At 33.9% G+C, this 19,448-nt stretch overlaps 1 protein-coding gene across 2 annotated transcripts in view; it reads left to right on the top strand.

Annotated features, from left to right (window-relative positions):
- Positions 1-19,448, top strand: part of LOC128635613 (uncharacterized) — a 138,901-nt gene that overhangs the window by 55,109 nt on the left and 64,344 nt on the right. For both annotated transcript variants that reach the window (XM_053688678.1, XM_053688677.1), the window contains exon 2: positions 19,199-19,376. In XM_053688678.1, coding sequence (XP_053544653.1) covers positions 19,290-19,376 — 87 coding nt within the window. In that variant the 5' untranslated portion in view covers positions 19,199-19,289. The remainder of the gene's footprint in view (positions 1-19,198; positions 19,377-19,448) is intronic.

The raw sequence follows: 19,448 nt of genomic DNA, 5'->3' as shown, positions 1-19,448 counted from the left end.
ATCGCTATTTATAGCACGTGTTTCTTTAAAGGGACACTGAACCCAAAATTTTCTATATTTATTCAGATAGAACATGCAATTTTAAGCAACTTTCTAATTTACTCCTATTATCAATGTTTCTTCTTTCTCTTGCTATCTTTATAAGAAAAAGAAGGCATCTAAGCTTTTTTCTTGGTTCAGAACTCTGGACAGCAGTTTTTGATTGGTGGATGAGTTTATCCACCAATCAGCAAGGACAACCTAGGCTGTTCACCAAAAATGGGCCGGCATCTAAACTTACATTCTTGCATTTCAAATAAAGATACCAAGATAATAAAGAACATTTGATAATAGGAGTAAATAAGAAAGTTGCTTAAAATGTTATGCTCTATCTGAATCACAAAAGAAAAACATTGGGTACAGTGTCCCTTTAATATAACTATAAACTATTGAGCCCTAGATGGCAGCAGTGTGTGCACGGTATTTATTCAACACCATAATTGATTTTGTTTTCAAAAATAGATAATCCCTTTATTACCCATTCCCCAGTTTTGCATAACCAACACAGTTATAATAATACACATTTTACCTCTGTAATTACCTTGTATCTAAGCCTCTTCAGACTGCCCCCTAATTTCAGTTATTTTGACTTGCATTTTAGTCAATCAGTGCTCACTCCTCTGTAAATTTACATTCATGAGCTCAATGTTATCTATATGAAACATGTGAACTAGTGCCCTCTAGTGGTGAAAAACTGTCAAAATTCATTTAGATTAGAGGCAGCCTTCAAGGTCTAAGAAATTAGCATATGAACCTCCTAGGTTTAGAGAACAAAGCAAAATTGGTGATAAAAGTTAATAGGAAATTTGTTTAAAATGTCATGCCCTATTTGAATCATGGAAGCATTTTTTGGACTTGACTGTCCCTTTAATTAAACATTCAACAGACTGACTTCATTACCACAATTTTCTTAGGTCAAATAACAAATATATATTTTTGTATGAAAATAAGTTGATGTTATATATTGTTTAATTAAAAACTAACAGAAAGTGCATGTGTCTATTACAAAACTGGCCCATAGGAGGGATAGACACTCACTGATTAGCAGAAATGCCTAAGTTCTATTGGTTACACATGATGTATGCTAGAGATGTCAATACGTTTTCTGTTGAATGCACATTCGTACCGAAAATGAAAGCGCATATCCATAAGAAAAATTAAACAAAACTAAAAAATACTAATAAAATTCATCAGTATTTATTAATTTCCTTTAAATTGAATTTTATGGATTTATGCTTAGCTTAACGCACTCTGAAGAGCAAACTTACCCGATCCTCTTCTTGCCAGGTTCCCAGTAGGGATGGGCGAATGTGCAAATTTTCGAATTTCGAATGTAGAACGAATGTTATTACCGAAATTCGAATTCTAAATTCGAATGTCGATAAGAACGAATATTCTTAAAAATTCGAAAATCAAATGTTATTTACAGTTTTCGAATGTCACTTTCGAATTCGAATGTTTATAATTATATCGAATGTCTACATTCGAAATTCGAATTTTTCGAATTCGAATATAAATTCGAATTTTTCAAATTCGAATATAAATTCGAATTTTTCGAATTCGAATATTGCATAATTCGAATATTACATTTAAAAGCATTAGAAATACTATTACAATCTAAATTCGAATTTTTCGAATTCGAATACACGTATTGCATAATTCGAATATTACATTTAAAGAAAAAGCATTAGAAATACTATTACAATCTAAATTCGAATTTTTCGAATTCGAATATTGCATAATTCGAATATTACATTTAAAGAAAAAGCATTAGAAATACTATTACAATCTAAATTCGAATTTTTCGAATTCGAATATTGCATAATTCGAATATTACATTTAAAGAAAAAGCATTAGAAATACTATTACAATCTAAATTCGAATTTTTCGAATTCGAATATTGCATAATTCGAATATTACATTTAAAGAAAAAGCATTAGAAATACTATTACAATCTAAATTCGAATTTTTCGAATTCGAATACACGTATTGCATAATTCGAATATTACATTTAAAGAAAAAGCATTAGAAATACTATTACAATCTAAATTCGAATTTTTCGAATTCGAATATTGCATAATTCGAATATTACATTTAAAGAAAAAGCATTAGAAATACTATTACAATCTAAATTCGAATTTTTCGAATTCGAATATTGCATAATTTGAATATTACATTTAAAGAAAAAGCATTAGAAATACTATTACAATCTAAATTCGAATTTTTCGAATTCGAATATTGCATAATTCGAATATTACATTTAAAGAAAAAGCATTAGAAATACTATTACAATCTAAATTCGAATTTTTCGAATTCGAATACACGTATTGCATAATTCGAATATTACATTTAAAGAAAAAGCATTAGAAATACTATTACAATCTAAATTCGAATTTTTCGAATTCGAATACACGTATTGCATAATTCGAATATTACATTTAAAGAAAAAGCATTAGAAATACTATTACAATCTAAATTCGAATTTTTCGAATTCGAATATTGCATAATTCGAATATTACATTTAAAGAAAAAGCATTAGAAATACTATTACAATCTAAATTCAAATTTTTCGAATTCGAATACACGTATTGCATAATTCGAATATTACATTTAAAGAAAAAGCATTAGAAATACTATTACAATCTAAATTCGAATTTTTCGAATTCGAATACACGTATTGCATAATTCGAATATTACATTTAAAGAAAAAGCATTAGAAATACTATTACAATTTAAATTCGAATTTTTCGAATTCGAATATTGCATAATTCGAATATTACATTTAAAAGCATTAGAAATACTATTACAATCTAAATTCGAATTTTTCGAATTCGAATATTGCATAATTCGAATATTACATTTAAAGAAAAAGCATTAGAAATACTATTACAATCTAAATTCGAATTTTTCGAATTCGAATATTGCATAATTTGAATATTACATTTAAAGAAAAAGCATTAGAAATACTATTACAATCTAAATTCGAATTTTTCGAATTCGAATATTGCATAATTCGAATATTACATTTAAAGAAAAAGCATTAGAAATACTATTACAATCTAAATTCGAATTTTTCGAATTCGAATACACGTATTGCATAATTCGAATATTACATTTAAAGAAAAAGCATTAGAAATACTATTACAATCTAAATTCGAATTTTTCGAATTCGAATACACGTATTGCATAATTCGAATATTACATTTAAAGAAAAAGCATTAGAAATACTATTACAATCTAAATTCGAATTTTTCGAATTCGAATATTGCATAATTCGAATATTACATTTAAAGAAAAAGCATTAGAAATACTATTACAATCTAAATTCGAATTTTTCGAATTCGAATATTGCATAATTCGAATATTACATTTAAAGAAAAAGCATTAGAAATACTATTACAATCTAAATTCGAATTTTTCGAATTCGAATATTGCATAATTCGAATATTACATTTAAAGAAAAAGCATTAGAAATACTATTACAATCTAAATTTGAATTTTTCGAATTCGAATACACGTATTGCATAATTCGAATATTACATTTAAAGAAAAAGCATTAGAAATACTATTACAATCTAAATTCGAATTTTTCGAATTCGAATATTGCATAATTCGAATATTACATTTAAAGAAAAAGCATTAGAAATACTATTACAATCTAAATTCGAATTTTTCGAATTCGAATATTGCATAATTTGAATATTACATTTAAAGAAAAAGCATTAGAAATACTATTACAATCTAAATTCGAATTTTTCGAATTCGAATATTGCATAATTCGAATATTACATTTAAAGAAAAAGCATTAGAAATACTATTACAATCTAAATTCGAATTTTTCGAATTCGAATACACGTATTGCATAATTCGAATATTACATTTAAAGAAAAAGCATTAGAAATACTATTACAATCTAAATTCGAATTTTTCGAATTCGAATACACGTATTGCATAATTCGAATATTACATTTAAAGAAAAAGCATTAGAAATACTATTACAATCTAAATTCGAATTTTTCGAATTCGAATATTGCATAATTCGAATATTACATTTAAAGAAAAAGCATTAGAAATACTATTACAATCTAAATTCGAATTTTTCGAATTCGAATACACGTATTGCATAATTCGAATATTACATTTAAAGAAAAAGCATTAGAAATACTATTACAATCTAAATTCGAATTTTTCGAATTCGAATACACGTATTGCATAATTCGAATATTACATTTAAAGAAAAAGCATTAGAAATACTATTACAATTTAAATTCGAATTTTTCGAATTCGAATATTGCATAATTCGAATATTACATTTAAAAGCATTAGAAATACTATTACAATCTAAATTCGAATTTTTCGAATTCGAATATTGCATAATTCGAATATTACATTTAAAGAAAAAGCATTAGAAATACTATTACAATCTAAATTTGAATTTTTCGAATTCGAATATTGCATAATTCGAATATTACATTTAAAGAAAAAGCATTAGAAATACTATTACAATCTAAATTCGAATTTTTCGAATTCGAATACACGTATTGCATAATTCGAATATTACATTTAAAGAAAAAGCATTAGAAATACTATTACAATCTAAATTCGAATTTTTCGAATTCGAATACACGTATTGCATAATTCGAATATTACATTTAAAGAAAAAGCATTAGAAATACTATTACAATCTAAATTCGAATTTTTCGAATTCGAATATTGCATAATTCGAATATTACATTTAAAGAAAAAGCATTAGAAATACTATTACAATCTAAATTCGAATTTTTCGAATTCGAATATTGCATAATTCGAATATTACATTTAAAGAAAAAGCATTAGAAATACTATTACAATCTAAATTCGAATTTTTCGAATTCGAATATTTTCGAATGTAATCGTAAAATTCGAAACCGAATATTCGAAAATCGAATGTTAGAATGTTATGTAAACATTCGAAATTCGATTCGAACGAACGAATGTGTTAAAATTCGTGCCGTTTTTCGAATGTTGCGAAACATTCGCCCATCCCTAGTTCCCAGCCGCGTTAACAGGATCTCGCTCAACACCCAGGACCTGCTCTAATTTTAGTGTCCTGGGAGCCAAACTGCTAAGCCTCCCGTTAGTTTATTCGGAGAAGATCGGGTTAGCGCGCTCTCCAGAGCTCATTAAAAGGATAAAAAGGTCAAAAATGAAATGTGAATGGGTGAATTTCAATTTTTAAAAAATATGAACAATTTTGCAATATACTTTCATGCTTCTAATAAAAGTTGTTTTTTGTGGCATACGCACATATCCTGTGAAGGCCGTGCACCAGCATTTAAACACAATGCCTATCAAAGAGCTGGCTGTGGTGTGTATTGCTACTGAAGACATAATTTGTGCCATACAAGCCAGGGCTGGCTCTCTGAGAGTGGTGTTTTAATACGGGTGCACAGGCCCACACAGCATATGTGTGTATGCCACTTAAAATAGTAATAACTTTTACTAGAAGCATTTTTACTATTTTAAATGCTCATGTGCACACTTCATTTTTGACCTTCCTATCCCTTTAAGGTAATAATGAAACTACTGATGAACTTTTCACCTGCAGCTTTGAAAGATTTACATTAGTTTTTTTAATGAAATAATTTTTCTTTATTCAAAGATAAGTAAACAAATACCAAAAGAAAAGAAAACATTATACAATTGTACACAATATGGAATAATGCACAAGTTCAGAGTCACCAACATTACCCATCATGTTTTTAGTCGAAACGTCACTCTAGTAGGCAATAAAATGACATTTCTGATTTATGATTCAGCTATAAGTTCCCATCTTGTTTCCTCATAAAACATTATAGGGTTCCCATTCCACCAAGAATTTACATTAGTTTTAAAGAAATTGAATGTAAATGTTTAATGAAAATGCAATTTTAAACTTAATGAAAACCAAATAGTGCGAGGAACAAATATTCAGGGGAAACAAATTTGTCCCTGCGCTTCTCGAATGTGCGCCACAACCATAAACCCAAAGGGCCGGATTATCAGTGGAACGCTACTGATTAAGAAGTAGTTGTTTCACAAGAAATCTCGTCTTGAGGGGAACTTTGAGGCCAGGGTCTCAATGGACGGGTGAGACTGGGCGTGTCATGGGCTGGGCCAGACTTGCCATAGGTGGGATTGGGCATGCCATTGGCCAATGGGTAGACTTTGCTGCAGTGACTGGGCAGAGTGGTGGTGGGAAGCCCTCCTGCCCCGCATGCCCCTGTAAGTTGCAGATGATTGCTGCTACCTGCAGCAGCATTTAAAATACTGTTTAACTTGAGGAGGGAGGATCTAACAGAGCCCCTATCTCTCCCCCTTTTGGGATAGAGGGGCAAGTAGTAGTAGAGTAGCGTCAGACATTTGTTTGAGGGTGTTACCTTCCTGAAGGAATGGGGGGCCCTTTAAATCCGGTACCCCATTACTCCCAGAAGGTAGCACCCTCAACAGATGGTATCCATAGGTGCCTCCTTAAAATTGCTAATAGCATACTAAAAGAATGACTTGATCCCCTGCACCCTACTTGATTGAAACCCCTTTTAAGTAGACTGGGGCTCAATTCCAGTCTGGCACTAAATTCCAGGAGGCCGGGTAGGCTGAGGAAGATTTGCCGGTCCTACAGTGTTTACGTTACCTCTATGACAAAATATGCATAATCATGTACAATGTAGATTATTAAAAGTATTGTACTTATTATAAAATAAATGTAATGGTTGCGTGCTATTATTCCAATTAAAAATATATTTTTCAAAATATAAATAAAATAATATTAAGCAAACATTAAATCCATTAAAATATGTCTACAATACTTTAAACAATATGCATTATACATGACTATGCATATTATTTAAACATTGACCCCTAATCTGCCATAACCTAAAACTAACTGTAGAAGCTAAGGCGCTAAACATAAATAACCAATATTTAAATTATGCATTGTTATGTAGAATACATAATATTTAAATATTTGCATATAAATTAAAATGTGATTAATGTTTCTTATTTTATTTTATTATTTCTAATTAAAGACAGTATAATTAACATTATAATTAAAGACAGTATAATTAACATTATAGATATACATAACTGCATGCCTGTTATGTAAATATATCATTTAAAGGGACAGTCTACTCCAGAATTGTTATTGTTTAAAAAGATAGATAATCCCTTTATTACCCATTCCACTGTTTTGCATAACAAACACGGTTACATAAATACACTTTTTACCTCTGTGATTACCTTGTATCTAAGCCTTTGCAGACTGCCCTCTTATTTCAGTTCTTTTGACAGACATGTATTTAGCCAATCATTGCCCTCTCACTTGTAAATCCAGGGCGTGGTCACAGTGTTATCTATATGAAACATGAAATTACGCCCTCTAGCTGTGAAAAACTGCCAAATGCATTGAAATAAGGGGTGGCCTTCAAGGTTTTAGAAATTAACATATGAGCCTGCCTAGGTTTAGCTTTCAATAAAGAATACCAATAGAACAAAGCAAATTTGATGATAAAAGTGAATTGGAAAGTTGTTTAAAATTGCATTCCCTATCTGAATCATGAAAGTTTAATTTTGACTACACTGTCCTTTTAATGATACCTACTACTATAACATAAATATATATTAATATACATTATCACTAATAAACACAACAAGCTTATATTAACACATGTTATGGTATAATCAGTAGTTAAACCATTATGTAGTATACATGCATAACTGTTTAAATATTGAATATCAATGCAAGGCCTGACTACATTTTATCTACAATCTTTAAAATAAAATGCATGGTCATGTATAATGAATATTAGTTTAAGTATTGGATATATAAATTAAAATTTTGATATTCTTGCTTGATGCATTTATTATTGTAAATAAAAATATATTTTTGTAATAGATATTTATGTTATAAAAGACAGTTGCATTATAATTTTAGGATCACATAACTGCATGCCTGTTATGGAATAAAACAATCGTAACACTAATGCCTTTTGTAACATGAATATACATTTAAAAATATACAATTATATTTAAAATAAAAAACACAAGAAGACATAAATGCATATTAATTTATATACAATAGTTAAAAGAATATGCACCATACATAAGAATGTATAATTTATTAAAAATTGTAGATAAATGCACTATTAACCCCTAAGCTGCCCTAACCTAATCACATAATAAACCCCCATAGATGTATTGGGGTGATTTGCTGATTAAGACCTAATAAATGGTAACCATCAATAATCACCTAAGCAAACCCCATACAGGTATGGAGGGTGGTTATGAAATGAAAGCCTAAATTGCCACCGCTCAACGCAAACTAGAAATACACTAAAAACTACCCCCCCCTCTAAACTAACCACCCTCTTAACTAAACTCCCTTCAAAACTAACCACACTACAATACAAAAAATAAAATATTATCCATAATAAAACAAAGATTATACCTAAGACTAAACTACATGCCCCATAAAATAAAAGCCCTCCCCAAAATAAAAAATAGTTAGCATCTTGTGGTGGGTATGTGGTGGTTTAGATGTTTATTAGTTTAGTGTTACATTGTGATCGTGGGGTACTTCTGTTTATGGGTTTTAGGAGTAGCGGTTAGGCAGACTAGAGTTACTCAAAGGGATCGTTTACTAAACATGGACAATATGGTCGGTGATGCTGACTGTTGCCTAAGCCAGCATTGCAGACCAATGACTTGTATTTTAAATTCCTGTCGGCAATGCAGCTATGTCGGGAGCTTGGAATATTTTGTAAAGCTCGCTCTTCATAGCGCCGGATCCCTTTGAATAGCTCGCCTCCTAGACACTTTAAATCATAAGGGCCTCTGCCTCTCAGATTTTAATGTTTTCACTAAAATCTGAATTCTGCTGCTGTTTTTTTTATTTATATTTTAATTAATGGCAACAGTTTAAATGGGCAAAAGCAGCTATTATTATTTATTATATGGCAAAATAAAGGTGAAGGATATGTTTGTAAATACTTAACATATTATGGTAAAACACCCATTTAAGAATTAAATTAATATGTATTTATTTGACCTAGAAATAATATTTATAATATATATTATGTGTATATACACACACACACACACACATATATATATATATATATATATATATACAGTAACTCACAAAAGTGAGTAAACCCCTCACATTTTTGTAAATATTATATTATAACGTTTCATGTGACAACACTGTAGAAATGACACTTTGCTACAATGTAAAGTATTGAGTGTACAGCCTGTATAACAGTGTAAATTTGCTCTCCCATCAAAATAACTCAACACACAGCCATTAATTTCTTAACCGTTGGCAACAAAAGTGAGTACACCCCTAAGTAGAAATGTCCAAATCTAGCCCAAAATGTCAATATTTTGTGTGGCCACCATTATTTTCCAGCACTGCCTTAACTCTCTTGGGCATGGAGTTCATCAGAGCTTTACAGGTTGCCACTGGAGTCCTCTTCCACTCCTCCATGATGACATCACGGAGCTGGTGGATGTTAGAGTCCTTGCGCTCCCCCACCTTCCATTTGAGGATGCCCCACAGATGCTCAATAGGGTTTAGGTCTGGAGACATGCTTGGCCAGTCCATCACCTTTACGCTTAGCTTCTTTAGCAAGGCAGTGGTCGTGTTTGGGGTCATTATCATGTTGGAATACTGCCCTGCAGCCCAGTTTTCGAAGGGATGGGATCATGCTCTGCTTCTGTATGTCACAGTACATGTCGGCATTCATGGTTACCTCAATGAACTGTAGCTCCCCAGTGTTGGCAGCACTCATGCAAGCACAGACACTCCCACCTCCATGCTTGACTGTAGTAAAACACACTTGTTGTACTCCTCACCTGGTTGCTGCACACACGCTTGACACCATCTGTACCAAATACGTTTATCTTGGTCTCATCGGACCACAGGACATGGTTCTAGTAATCCATGTCCTTAGTCTGCTTGTCATCAGCAAACTGTTTGTGGGCTTTCTTGTGCATCATCTTTAGAATAGGATTCCTTCTGGGATGATAGCCATGCAGACCAATTTGATGCAGTGTGCGTCATATGGTCTGAGCACTGACAGGCTGACCCCCACCGCTTCAACCTCTGCAGCAATGCTGGCAGCACTCATACGTCTATTTCCCAAAGACAACCTGTGAATATGACGCTGTGCACGTGCACTAAACTTCTTATAGCCTATGCCATCTTTATGTACAGCAACAATTATTTTTTTCAGATCCTCAGAGAGTTCTTTGCCATGAGGTGCCATGTTGAACTTCCAGTGACCAGTATGAGATAGCGTGAGAGTGACACCAAAATTAACACACCTGCTCCCCATTCACACCTGAGACCTTGTAACACTAACGAATCACATCACACCGGGTAGGGAAAATAGCTTATTGGGCCCAATTTGGACATTTCCACTTACGGGTGTACTCAATTTTGTTGCCAATAGTTTAGACGTTAATGGCTGTGCGTTGAATTATTTTGAAGGGACAACACATTTACACTATTATACAGGCTGTACACTCACTATTTTATATTGTAGCAAAGTGCCATTTCTTCAGTGTTGTCACATGAAAAGATATAATAAAATATTTACAAAAATGTGAGGGGTGTACTCACTTTTGTGAGATACTGTGTATATACAGTATATCTATATATATTTGTGGTTGTAGAAGAGGTGTTTCTAACAGCGCTTACAAGAGAGGTTCCTCATGTTCATGTGTAGATGAGAATACAAAAAGATACAAATATCTCAAATGAGTAAAACTGTGTCTTCAACAGTAACAGATGATGCACTTAAATAGCTCACCTGTAGGATCACAGGGTTCGGTGATCAGTGTCATAGAACTCTTTGGTTAGTTTGATTCTGTCCAAGTTGTCTTTTCGTTTTAACTGGAGTTGAATTACCAAACAGTCTGAATGGAGAGTGAAGTTTGAAAGGGTACTCCAATTTATTATGAGCTGTATTTGTATTATTGTTTTTATTTTTATTATAGTTAAAAAAGCAAAATTTAAAAAAAGCTACATTTTATTTAAAACTATTTGGATTAAAAAGTGTTAATGGAGAATAGTTAATATATGAGAGAAGATGTATATAGTATTAAAATAAGTGTTTAAAAAATGTGTGTAAATATAAAACAACAAAAATATTGGTGCACATCCAACCACTTAAGTCCACTCTTTCATGGCATATTTGTATATGCTTCTGTCTGCCAAATATACTTACATAGCTTCTAATAAGATTGGGATAAACATCTCGCAATAATATGAGCTTATATTTGTGCTACAAAAACAAATATACTTCTATCTGCTAAATATACTTACATAGTTCAAATAAGATTTGGATTAACATCTCGCAATAATATCCTATATTATAAAAGACAAGAGAGACAGAGAGAGAGAGAGAGAGAGAGAGAGAGAGAGAGAGAGAGAGAGAGAGAGAGAATAACAACACGGCCCGTGTGAACGGGCTTTAGGACTAGTTGATTTATATTTATGCTGCAAAAAAATTTTTGCTATAAAAAATGCCTTTAAATGAAATGGGATCTTAGTCACACAATATGATCATATTCTGCTAAGCCAGTCGCCACTTACAAGGTGTCCCATATTAGACTGGTCCTAACACTAACCAGTTTCCCCACTGCAGCAAGTCATGTCTACACAGTGTGAAGCTTTCTAGCTTATTAAGTATATTTATCTGGAACACACCTGGGCTGGGTGGCGTGCATTAACCAAAGGGGAGGGATTTGGTCAGCTCCCTATTTAAGAAATACAACAAAGGGTTTTTTGGTTAAGCACACCACGAAAGGACTGTTAATTCTTATTTTATTTGAACTATGTAAGTATATTTAGCAGATAGAAGTATATTTTTTTCTGCAGCACAAATATAAGCTCATATTATTGCGAGATGTTTATTCCAATCTTATTAGAAGCTATGTAAGTATATTTGGCAGACAGAAGCATATACAAATATGCCATGAAAGAGTGGACTTAAGTGGTTGGATGTGCACCAATATTTTTGTTGTTTTCTAATTGTTTTGGTCACTTTGGTAGCACTCCCACAATATGTGTGTTAAAGGGACACTGAACCCAATTGTTTTCTTTTGTGATTCAGATAGAGCATGCAATTTTAAGCAACTTTATAATTTACTCATATTATCAATTATATTTCGTTCTCTTGCTATCTTTATTTGAAATAAAAGCCATCTAAGCTTTTTTGGGTTAAGAACTCTGGACAGCACTTTTTGATTGGTGGATGGATTTTTTCCACCAATCAGCAAGGACAACCCACGTTGTTCACCAAAATGGGCCGACATCTAAACTTAGATTCTTGCATTTCAAATAAGGATACCAAGATAATAAAGAAAATTTGATAATAGGAGTAAATTAGAAAGTTGCTTAAAAATTCATGTTCTATCTGAATCACAAATGAAAAATTTTGGGTTCAGTGTCCCTTTAAGATTAAACAGTCCTTTTGTGGTGTGCTTAACCAAAAAAAACCTTTGTTAAATATAAATATAAACACATAGGTAAAATAGGTACTATCAGTTAAAAAATGTCCAGTCGAAACTGGGTAAATACAAATGAACAAGTTGTTTAATAGTTTCAACTAAAAATAGTGCTATAATAAATACAGAGATAATAGAAAGAAGGTGTTAATCTAAGTCTCTGAGGAATATAAATGTAAGCAATATGCGTGGTGTGTATATGCAGAGAAGGGCTATGTGATTTACTGGGTATTTAGCGATGTGCCAAATTGTAATAAACAAATATTTCCAATAGTAACAAAAAATAATTGTAAAAACCCTTTAAAAAAAGATCTGGGTAATAAAATCTATAGTCACGTACTTTAGGAGAGTTATTAGGCTGTGTACGGGTGAAAATAAAATATTTGAAACTGTTAGAAAATGGATCCACTAGCGTGTAGCATCCAGCGAGAGCGGGTAATGAGGTCGAATATCCGGGAGTGACTTCCGGATATCCGACTGCATTACTGGGCACATCGCTCAATACCCAGTAAATCACATAGCCCTTCTCTGCATATACCCACCATGTATATTGCTTACATTTATCTTCCTCGGAGACTCAGATTCACAACTTCTTTCTATAATCGCTGTATTCATTATACCACTATTTTTAGTTGAAACTATGAATCAACTTGTTCATTTGTATTTACTCAGTTTCGACTGGACATTTTTTAACTGATAGTACCTATTTTACCTATGTGTTTATATTTATATTTACACACATTTTTAATACACTTATTTTAATACTATATACATCTTCTCTCGTATATTGACTATTCTCCATTAACACTTTTTAATCCTAATAGTTTTAAATAAAATTTAGCTTTTTTTTAATTTTGCTTTTTTAACTATAATAAAAATAAAAATAAAAATAAAAATATTTATTTGGTTTTCCAACCACAACACATATCAGTTCGTAATAAATTGGAGTACCCTCAAACTTCCCTCCATCCAACTATACGGAGTGGAACCAGAGGGGGTGGGGGTCCTACAACTCCTGTACAGTCTCTATTTAGACTGTTTGGTAATTCAACTCCAGTTAAAAAGCAAAGACAACTTGGACAGAATCAAACTAACCAAAGAGTTCTATGACACTGATCACCGAACCCTGTGATCCTACAGGTGAGCTATTTAAGTGCATCATCTGCTACTGTTGAAGACACAGTTTTACTCATTTGAGATATTTGTATCTTTTTGTATTCTCATCTAACATGCACATGAGGAACCTCTCTTGTAAGCGCTGTTAGAAACACCTCTTCTACAACCACAACCATCACTTCAAACTAAGGAGGAAGTAAGAAACCCCTAACAGCAGCACTCAACAGATTCACTCATAGTTTTCTAGCCTCAAAAACCACCCTATCTAGTCAGACACAGCTCCCTAAAAACATATATATATATATATATATATATATATATATATATATATATATATATATATATATATATATATATATATATATATATATATATATATATATAGAGAGAGAGAGAGAGAGAGAGAGAGAGAGATTTATATTATATATATATATATATGTATATATATATATATATATATATATATATATATATATATATGCGAAAAGAGGTTTGAACACTTGTTTTCCAAAACCAGAATATATGTGAGTTCACATGTGTGTAAACTCATTCCCCATCCAAATCAGCATCTATATAAAGCCTGAGTGTCCCAATTGTCTCAGTGTTGATACTAAATGAAAGTCTCCTCTATGTTGCAATGGTAGTTAATGGCATAAGTGACTAGTAGACAAATTCACGAATAGATCAGCTATGGCAATATAGATGCAATCACTGTAATAAGCAATCAAAAATTGTGGCGGTATAACCGTGCATGACTCACCACGCCATAGGATTCACAGTTTGCACGTTATGACACCAATTGAGGATGAATAAAATATCATATAAACAAACTTGCAGTGTGACCAACTATGGCAATCTGTGCAATCACTTGTAAGGAAGCAGTCAATATCGTGTGGTAATCACCATATAAAACTCACCACACCATAGGGTTCACAATGTGCGTGAAAGGCACCAAGTCGCTTCAATCCACTGCAGAATAAGAAGACAAACAGAAGTGTGTCCGGTTAGTAGTTGATCCGAGACTTGCAGCTTGATACCGCTCCGCTCTCATCTTTCAGTGGCCTATGTGTGGCTCCAGGAGGTGTGTCCGGTCACGTGTGATCCTCTGCCAATGGGGATGCTTGAATCGCGGACTGCAATTCACTCTGTAGATGGGGCTATCTGGGAGCTCCCTTAGCCTGTGGTATGCTTGGTCAAATAAGCAACAAGTAAAAAAGGATATACCAAGGCAGGGTTAAGTAAAAATCACTTTATTGCAAATCCATTCTGGATCTTAAAAACCTGGAGGTCCAAATAAAACAAGCACATTTGAAAAGAGTACTATTGTGCTGACATGGTTTTATTTGGACCTCCAGGTTTTTAAGATCCAGAATGGATTTGCAATAAAGTTTCGATTTTTACTTAACCCTGCCTTGGTATATCCTTTTTACTTGTTGTATCTATCTATCATCTATCTATCTATCTATCTATCTATCTATCTATCTATCTATCTATCTATCTATCTATCTATCTATCTATATATATACATAAAGGAAAAAGCTGCAGCACTCCCATTTATCTTTTCAGTGTTTTATTTTCAAGCAGAAAACATAGGTAGCGTTTCGGGCTGTGCCCTTTCTCAAGCCAACTGATCAAATACATAATTAGTGCCCAATATTTATAGGCAGTGAAAAAGCAATCTGGGCGGGATCAAATATGGCACAGGTTTCGGTGCAAGCGTGGGAACCTGCGCCATCCGTAATTAAACCTTGCTCATCGGGGTATTACATAAACCCCGCCGGCAGTTCATTAAGTGCCGTAAGTCTGAAAAACTAGCGATGTCAAGAAATGAGCGTAAATTCAAATTTCTGGAGTCGCTAGTGACTTACATCACTTTAGAAACTGCCGGTGCCTAAGAAAAGTAAATAAAATAACAAATCTCCCATAACACGCCTCCCAAAAACAAGCCTGACACGTAAAACCCCTATATCCGCAATCCCCCCTCTCATTACTAATATTAAATGTATTAACCCCTAGACCGACAACCCCCCACAACGCAATATGTCTATTTAAACTATTAACCCCTATATCCGCCATCAAACCCACACCGCTAGTAATAGCGAAATTATTAACCACTAAATCCGCCAACCCCAACATCGCAAACTACCTATTAAAACTATTAACCCCTAATCTGCCATTAACCCACAACGCAATAAACCTAATTAAGTATTAACCCCTAAACCACCATAGCCCACAACGCAGTAAACCTAACCCCCCTAACCTAACCCCCCTAACCTAACCCCCCCCTAACCTAACCCCCCCTAAATAAACTAAAATAAGCTTATTCACAAAATACTAAAGTTCCCATTAAATATAAAAAAAATACACCACTTCTAAAATACAAATAAACTAAGTATAAATTAAAGGGGCAGTCTAATCCAAATTCAGGAGTAGACTGTCCCTTTAAGCAAAAATTACAGAAAATAAAAACATCTAAGATTACAGAAAATAAAAAATAAAATTACAAAAGTTTAAATAAATTACACCTAATCTCTATGAAAATTGCACAAAAAATACACACAACCCCCCCTACCAGTAAACCCCCCCACCCACCAACCTCCCCCCCAAAATACTAACATTAAAAATGCTAAACTACCCATTGCCCTGAAAAGGGCATTTGTTGGGCATTGCCCTTAAAAGGGCATTCAGCTCTTTTGCTGCCCACCCTATCTAAATAAAATAAGTCCCCCCAAAAAACCCTTAAAAAACCCTGTCTAACCCCCAAATAGTCCTCACCTGTCCTGAAGTTCAGCGGAGAAGGTCCTGTTCCAGGCGGTGAAGTCTTCTTCAAGCGGCAACCTCTTCTTTCTTCCAGGAACCAGCCGGCGTGGAGCGGAGGGCGGAGTTGAAGACCGGCGACGCTGGAACTGAAGAGAGGCGACTCTGGAACTGAAGACCGGCAACTCTGGAACTGAAGACTGGCGGACCACGGAGCCATGGAGCATGGAGGATCCTCTTCATATGATCTCCGCCATACAATGAATAGGAATTCAATGTACACAATTAAAAATGGCATCCCTTGAATTCCTATTGTCTGATTTGAGCCTTCAAATTCAAATCAGCCAATCGGATGAGAGCTACTGAAATCCTATTGGCTGTTCAAATCAGCCAATATAATTTCAGTAGCTCTTATCCTATTGGCTAATTTGAACAGCCAATAGGATTTCAGTAACTCTTATCCTATTGGCTAATTTGAACCGCCAATAGGATTTCAGTAGCTCTCATCCGATTGGCTGATTTGAATGTGAAGGCTCAAATCAGCCAATAAGAATTCAAGGGACGCCATTTTTAATCGCATACCTTGAGTTCCTATTCAGTGTACGGTGGAGATCGTATGAAGAGGATCCTCCATGCTCCATGGCTCCACGGTCGCCAGTCTTCAGTTCCAGAGTCACCGGTCTTCAACTCCGTCCTCCGCTCCGCTCTGGCTGGTTCCTGGAAGAAAGAAGAGGTCGTCGCTTGGAAGAAGACTTCACTGCCTGGAACAGGACCTTCTCTGCTGAACCTCAGGACAGGTGAGGACCACTTGGAGGTTAGACTTAGGGTTTTTTAAGGGGTTTTTGGGGGGATTTATTTTATTTAGATAGGGTGGGCAGCAAAAGAGCTTAATGCCCTTTTAAGGGCAATGCCCAACAAATGCCCTTTTCAGGGCAATGGGTAGTTTAGCGTTTTTAATGTTAGTATTTTTTGGGGGGGTTTACTGGTAGGGGGGCTGTGTGTATTTTTTGTGCGAAAGAGCTGATTATCTTGGGGCAATGCCCTGCAAAAAGTCCTTTAAAGGGCAACTGGTAGTTGATTAGATTAGGGGTGTTTTTATTTTAGGTGGGGCTTTTTTATTTTCATAGGGATTAGGTGTAATTTATTTAAACTTTTGTCATTTTATTTTTTATTTTCTGTAATCTTAGATTTTTTTTTATTTTCTGTAATTCTTGCTTAAAGGGACAGTTTACTCCTGAATTTGTATTAGACTGCCCCTTTAATTTATACTTAGTTTATTTGTATTTTAGAAGTAGTGTAATTTTTTTTATATTTAATGGTAACTTTAGTATTTTGTGAATTAGCTAATTTTAGTTTATTTAGGGGGGTTAGGTTAGGGGTTAGGTTTATTGCATTGTGGGCTATGGCGGTTTAAGGGTTAATAGACTTTATTAGTTATTGCGGTGGGGGATTGTGGTTGACAGGTAGATAGACATTGCCCATGCGTTAGGTCTTAGTTTATTTTTGCAGGCATTTTCGGGAGTTACGGTGCTCCCATACTCAGCGCAAGGCCTGCTACGGCTGCCTTTTATGGCGAGATAAAAATGGAGTAAGATTTCTCCATTTTCACCACGTAAGTCCTTGCGCTGGATATTGGATACTGATTTACGACGCGGTCCCATGTTAGCCTATGGGAGTAATAATTGTGAGCGACGGGTGAAATATACGCACGTAACTTGTATGCTACACCCTATATGCAATACCAAAATCGCGTAAAATCTGGCGCCGGAGGATTTTGCGGGCGACACTGCATATGTAATGGAGGCCCAGGTGAATACATTTGAGTGGTTAACATTTAAAGAGACAGTAATGTTCAGAATACAATCTGTGTGCTCATTTGTTACATTTATCATGTGATATTACATTTCATTTAGTGATACAATACTTAGAGGCCCATTTATCAAGCTCCGTATGGAGCCTGAGGGCCCGTGTTTTCGCCAGAAACAGCAGTTATGAAGCAGCGATCTAAAGATCGCTGCTCCATAACCCTGTCCTCCTGCTCTGAGCAGGAGGACAGAGATCGGCACAATTCAACCCGATCAAGTATGATCGGGTTGAATGACACCCCCCTGCTAGTGGCCGATTGGCCACGAATCTGCAGGGGGCGGCATAACACCAGCAGCTCACAAGAGCTGTTGGTGCAATGCTGAATACGGAGAGCGTATTGCTCTCCGCATTCCGCGAGGTTTGTCGGACCTGATCCACACTGTCAGATCAGGTCCACAAGACTTTTGATAAATAGGCCTCATAGTCTCCAATTTGTGACTTTTCCAAATTTATGAAATATAATTTGTAATTATGTTACTTCTAAGTCATGTTTCTTTATTTTTTATATGTGTTTATTTAAAAAAAAAAAACAAGTGAACATTAATCCTATACATCACAGAAAAAGAATTTTTAATCATTGAAGATTTACCTTTATGATGGCTGGAAAAAGGAATATACGCTGCTATCTTTAAACTGATATATTTATGGGGAAATATTTCTAACTATAATATAGCATATGTATAGCATATTCATCTCTGATGAAGCGCATGTGCCCATGCGCGAAACGCGTAAGCTAGGAACTCACCATGTGCCTGATGAAGCCTACTCCTAAGTAAAATCTCATTTCATCCACTCCAAGACTTAGCGTTCCTTTTTCCTCATTCGTATGTAATTATAACAAGATTAATATTATTAAAGTTTTGATAGCTTTTTTTTATTTATTTTTTTACAGATAACAGATTTCCAACTCTTTGAATCAATTTACTTAAAGATATTCCTCTGAACAAATTGGGCAGGGAATTGCCTGCTAAGAAGACTGCAAAATGGGAAACTGCATGACTTTAAGGAATGAGACGCCATATTCTTTCTCATATTGCTACTGCTATCAAGCGTCACAGCATGATATACAGGTAAATATTTGTTATTTAATTAAAGATGAGATTTTTGTTCCAGTTTTAAGGTAAATGCTTTGTATTTTAAAT

Source organism: Bombina bombina, chromosome 7 (assembly GCF_027579735.1).
Source record: "Bombina bombina isolate aBomBom1 chromosome 7, aBomBom1.pri, whole genome shotgun sequence".
Classification (NCBI taxonomy): domain Eukaryota; kingdom Metazoa; phylum Chordata; class Amphibia; order Anura; family Bombinatoridae; genus Bombina; species Bombina bombina.
Note: the sequence above shows the minus strand (reverse complement) of the source record. Positions and strands in the feature narration are given on the sequence as shown.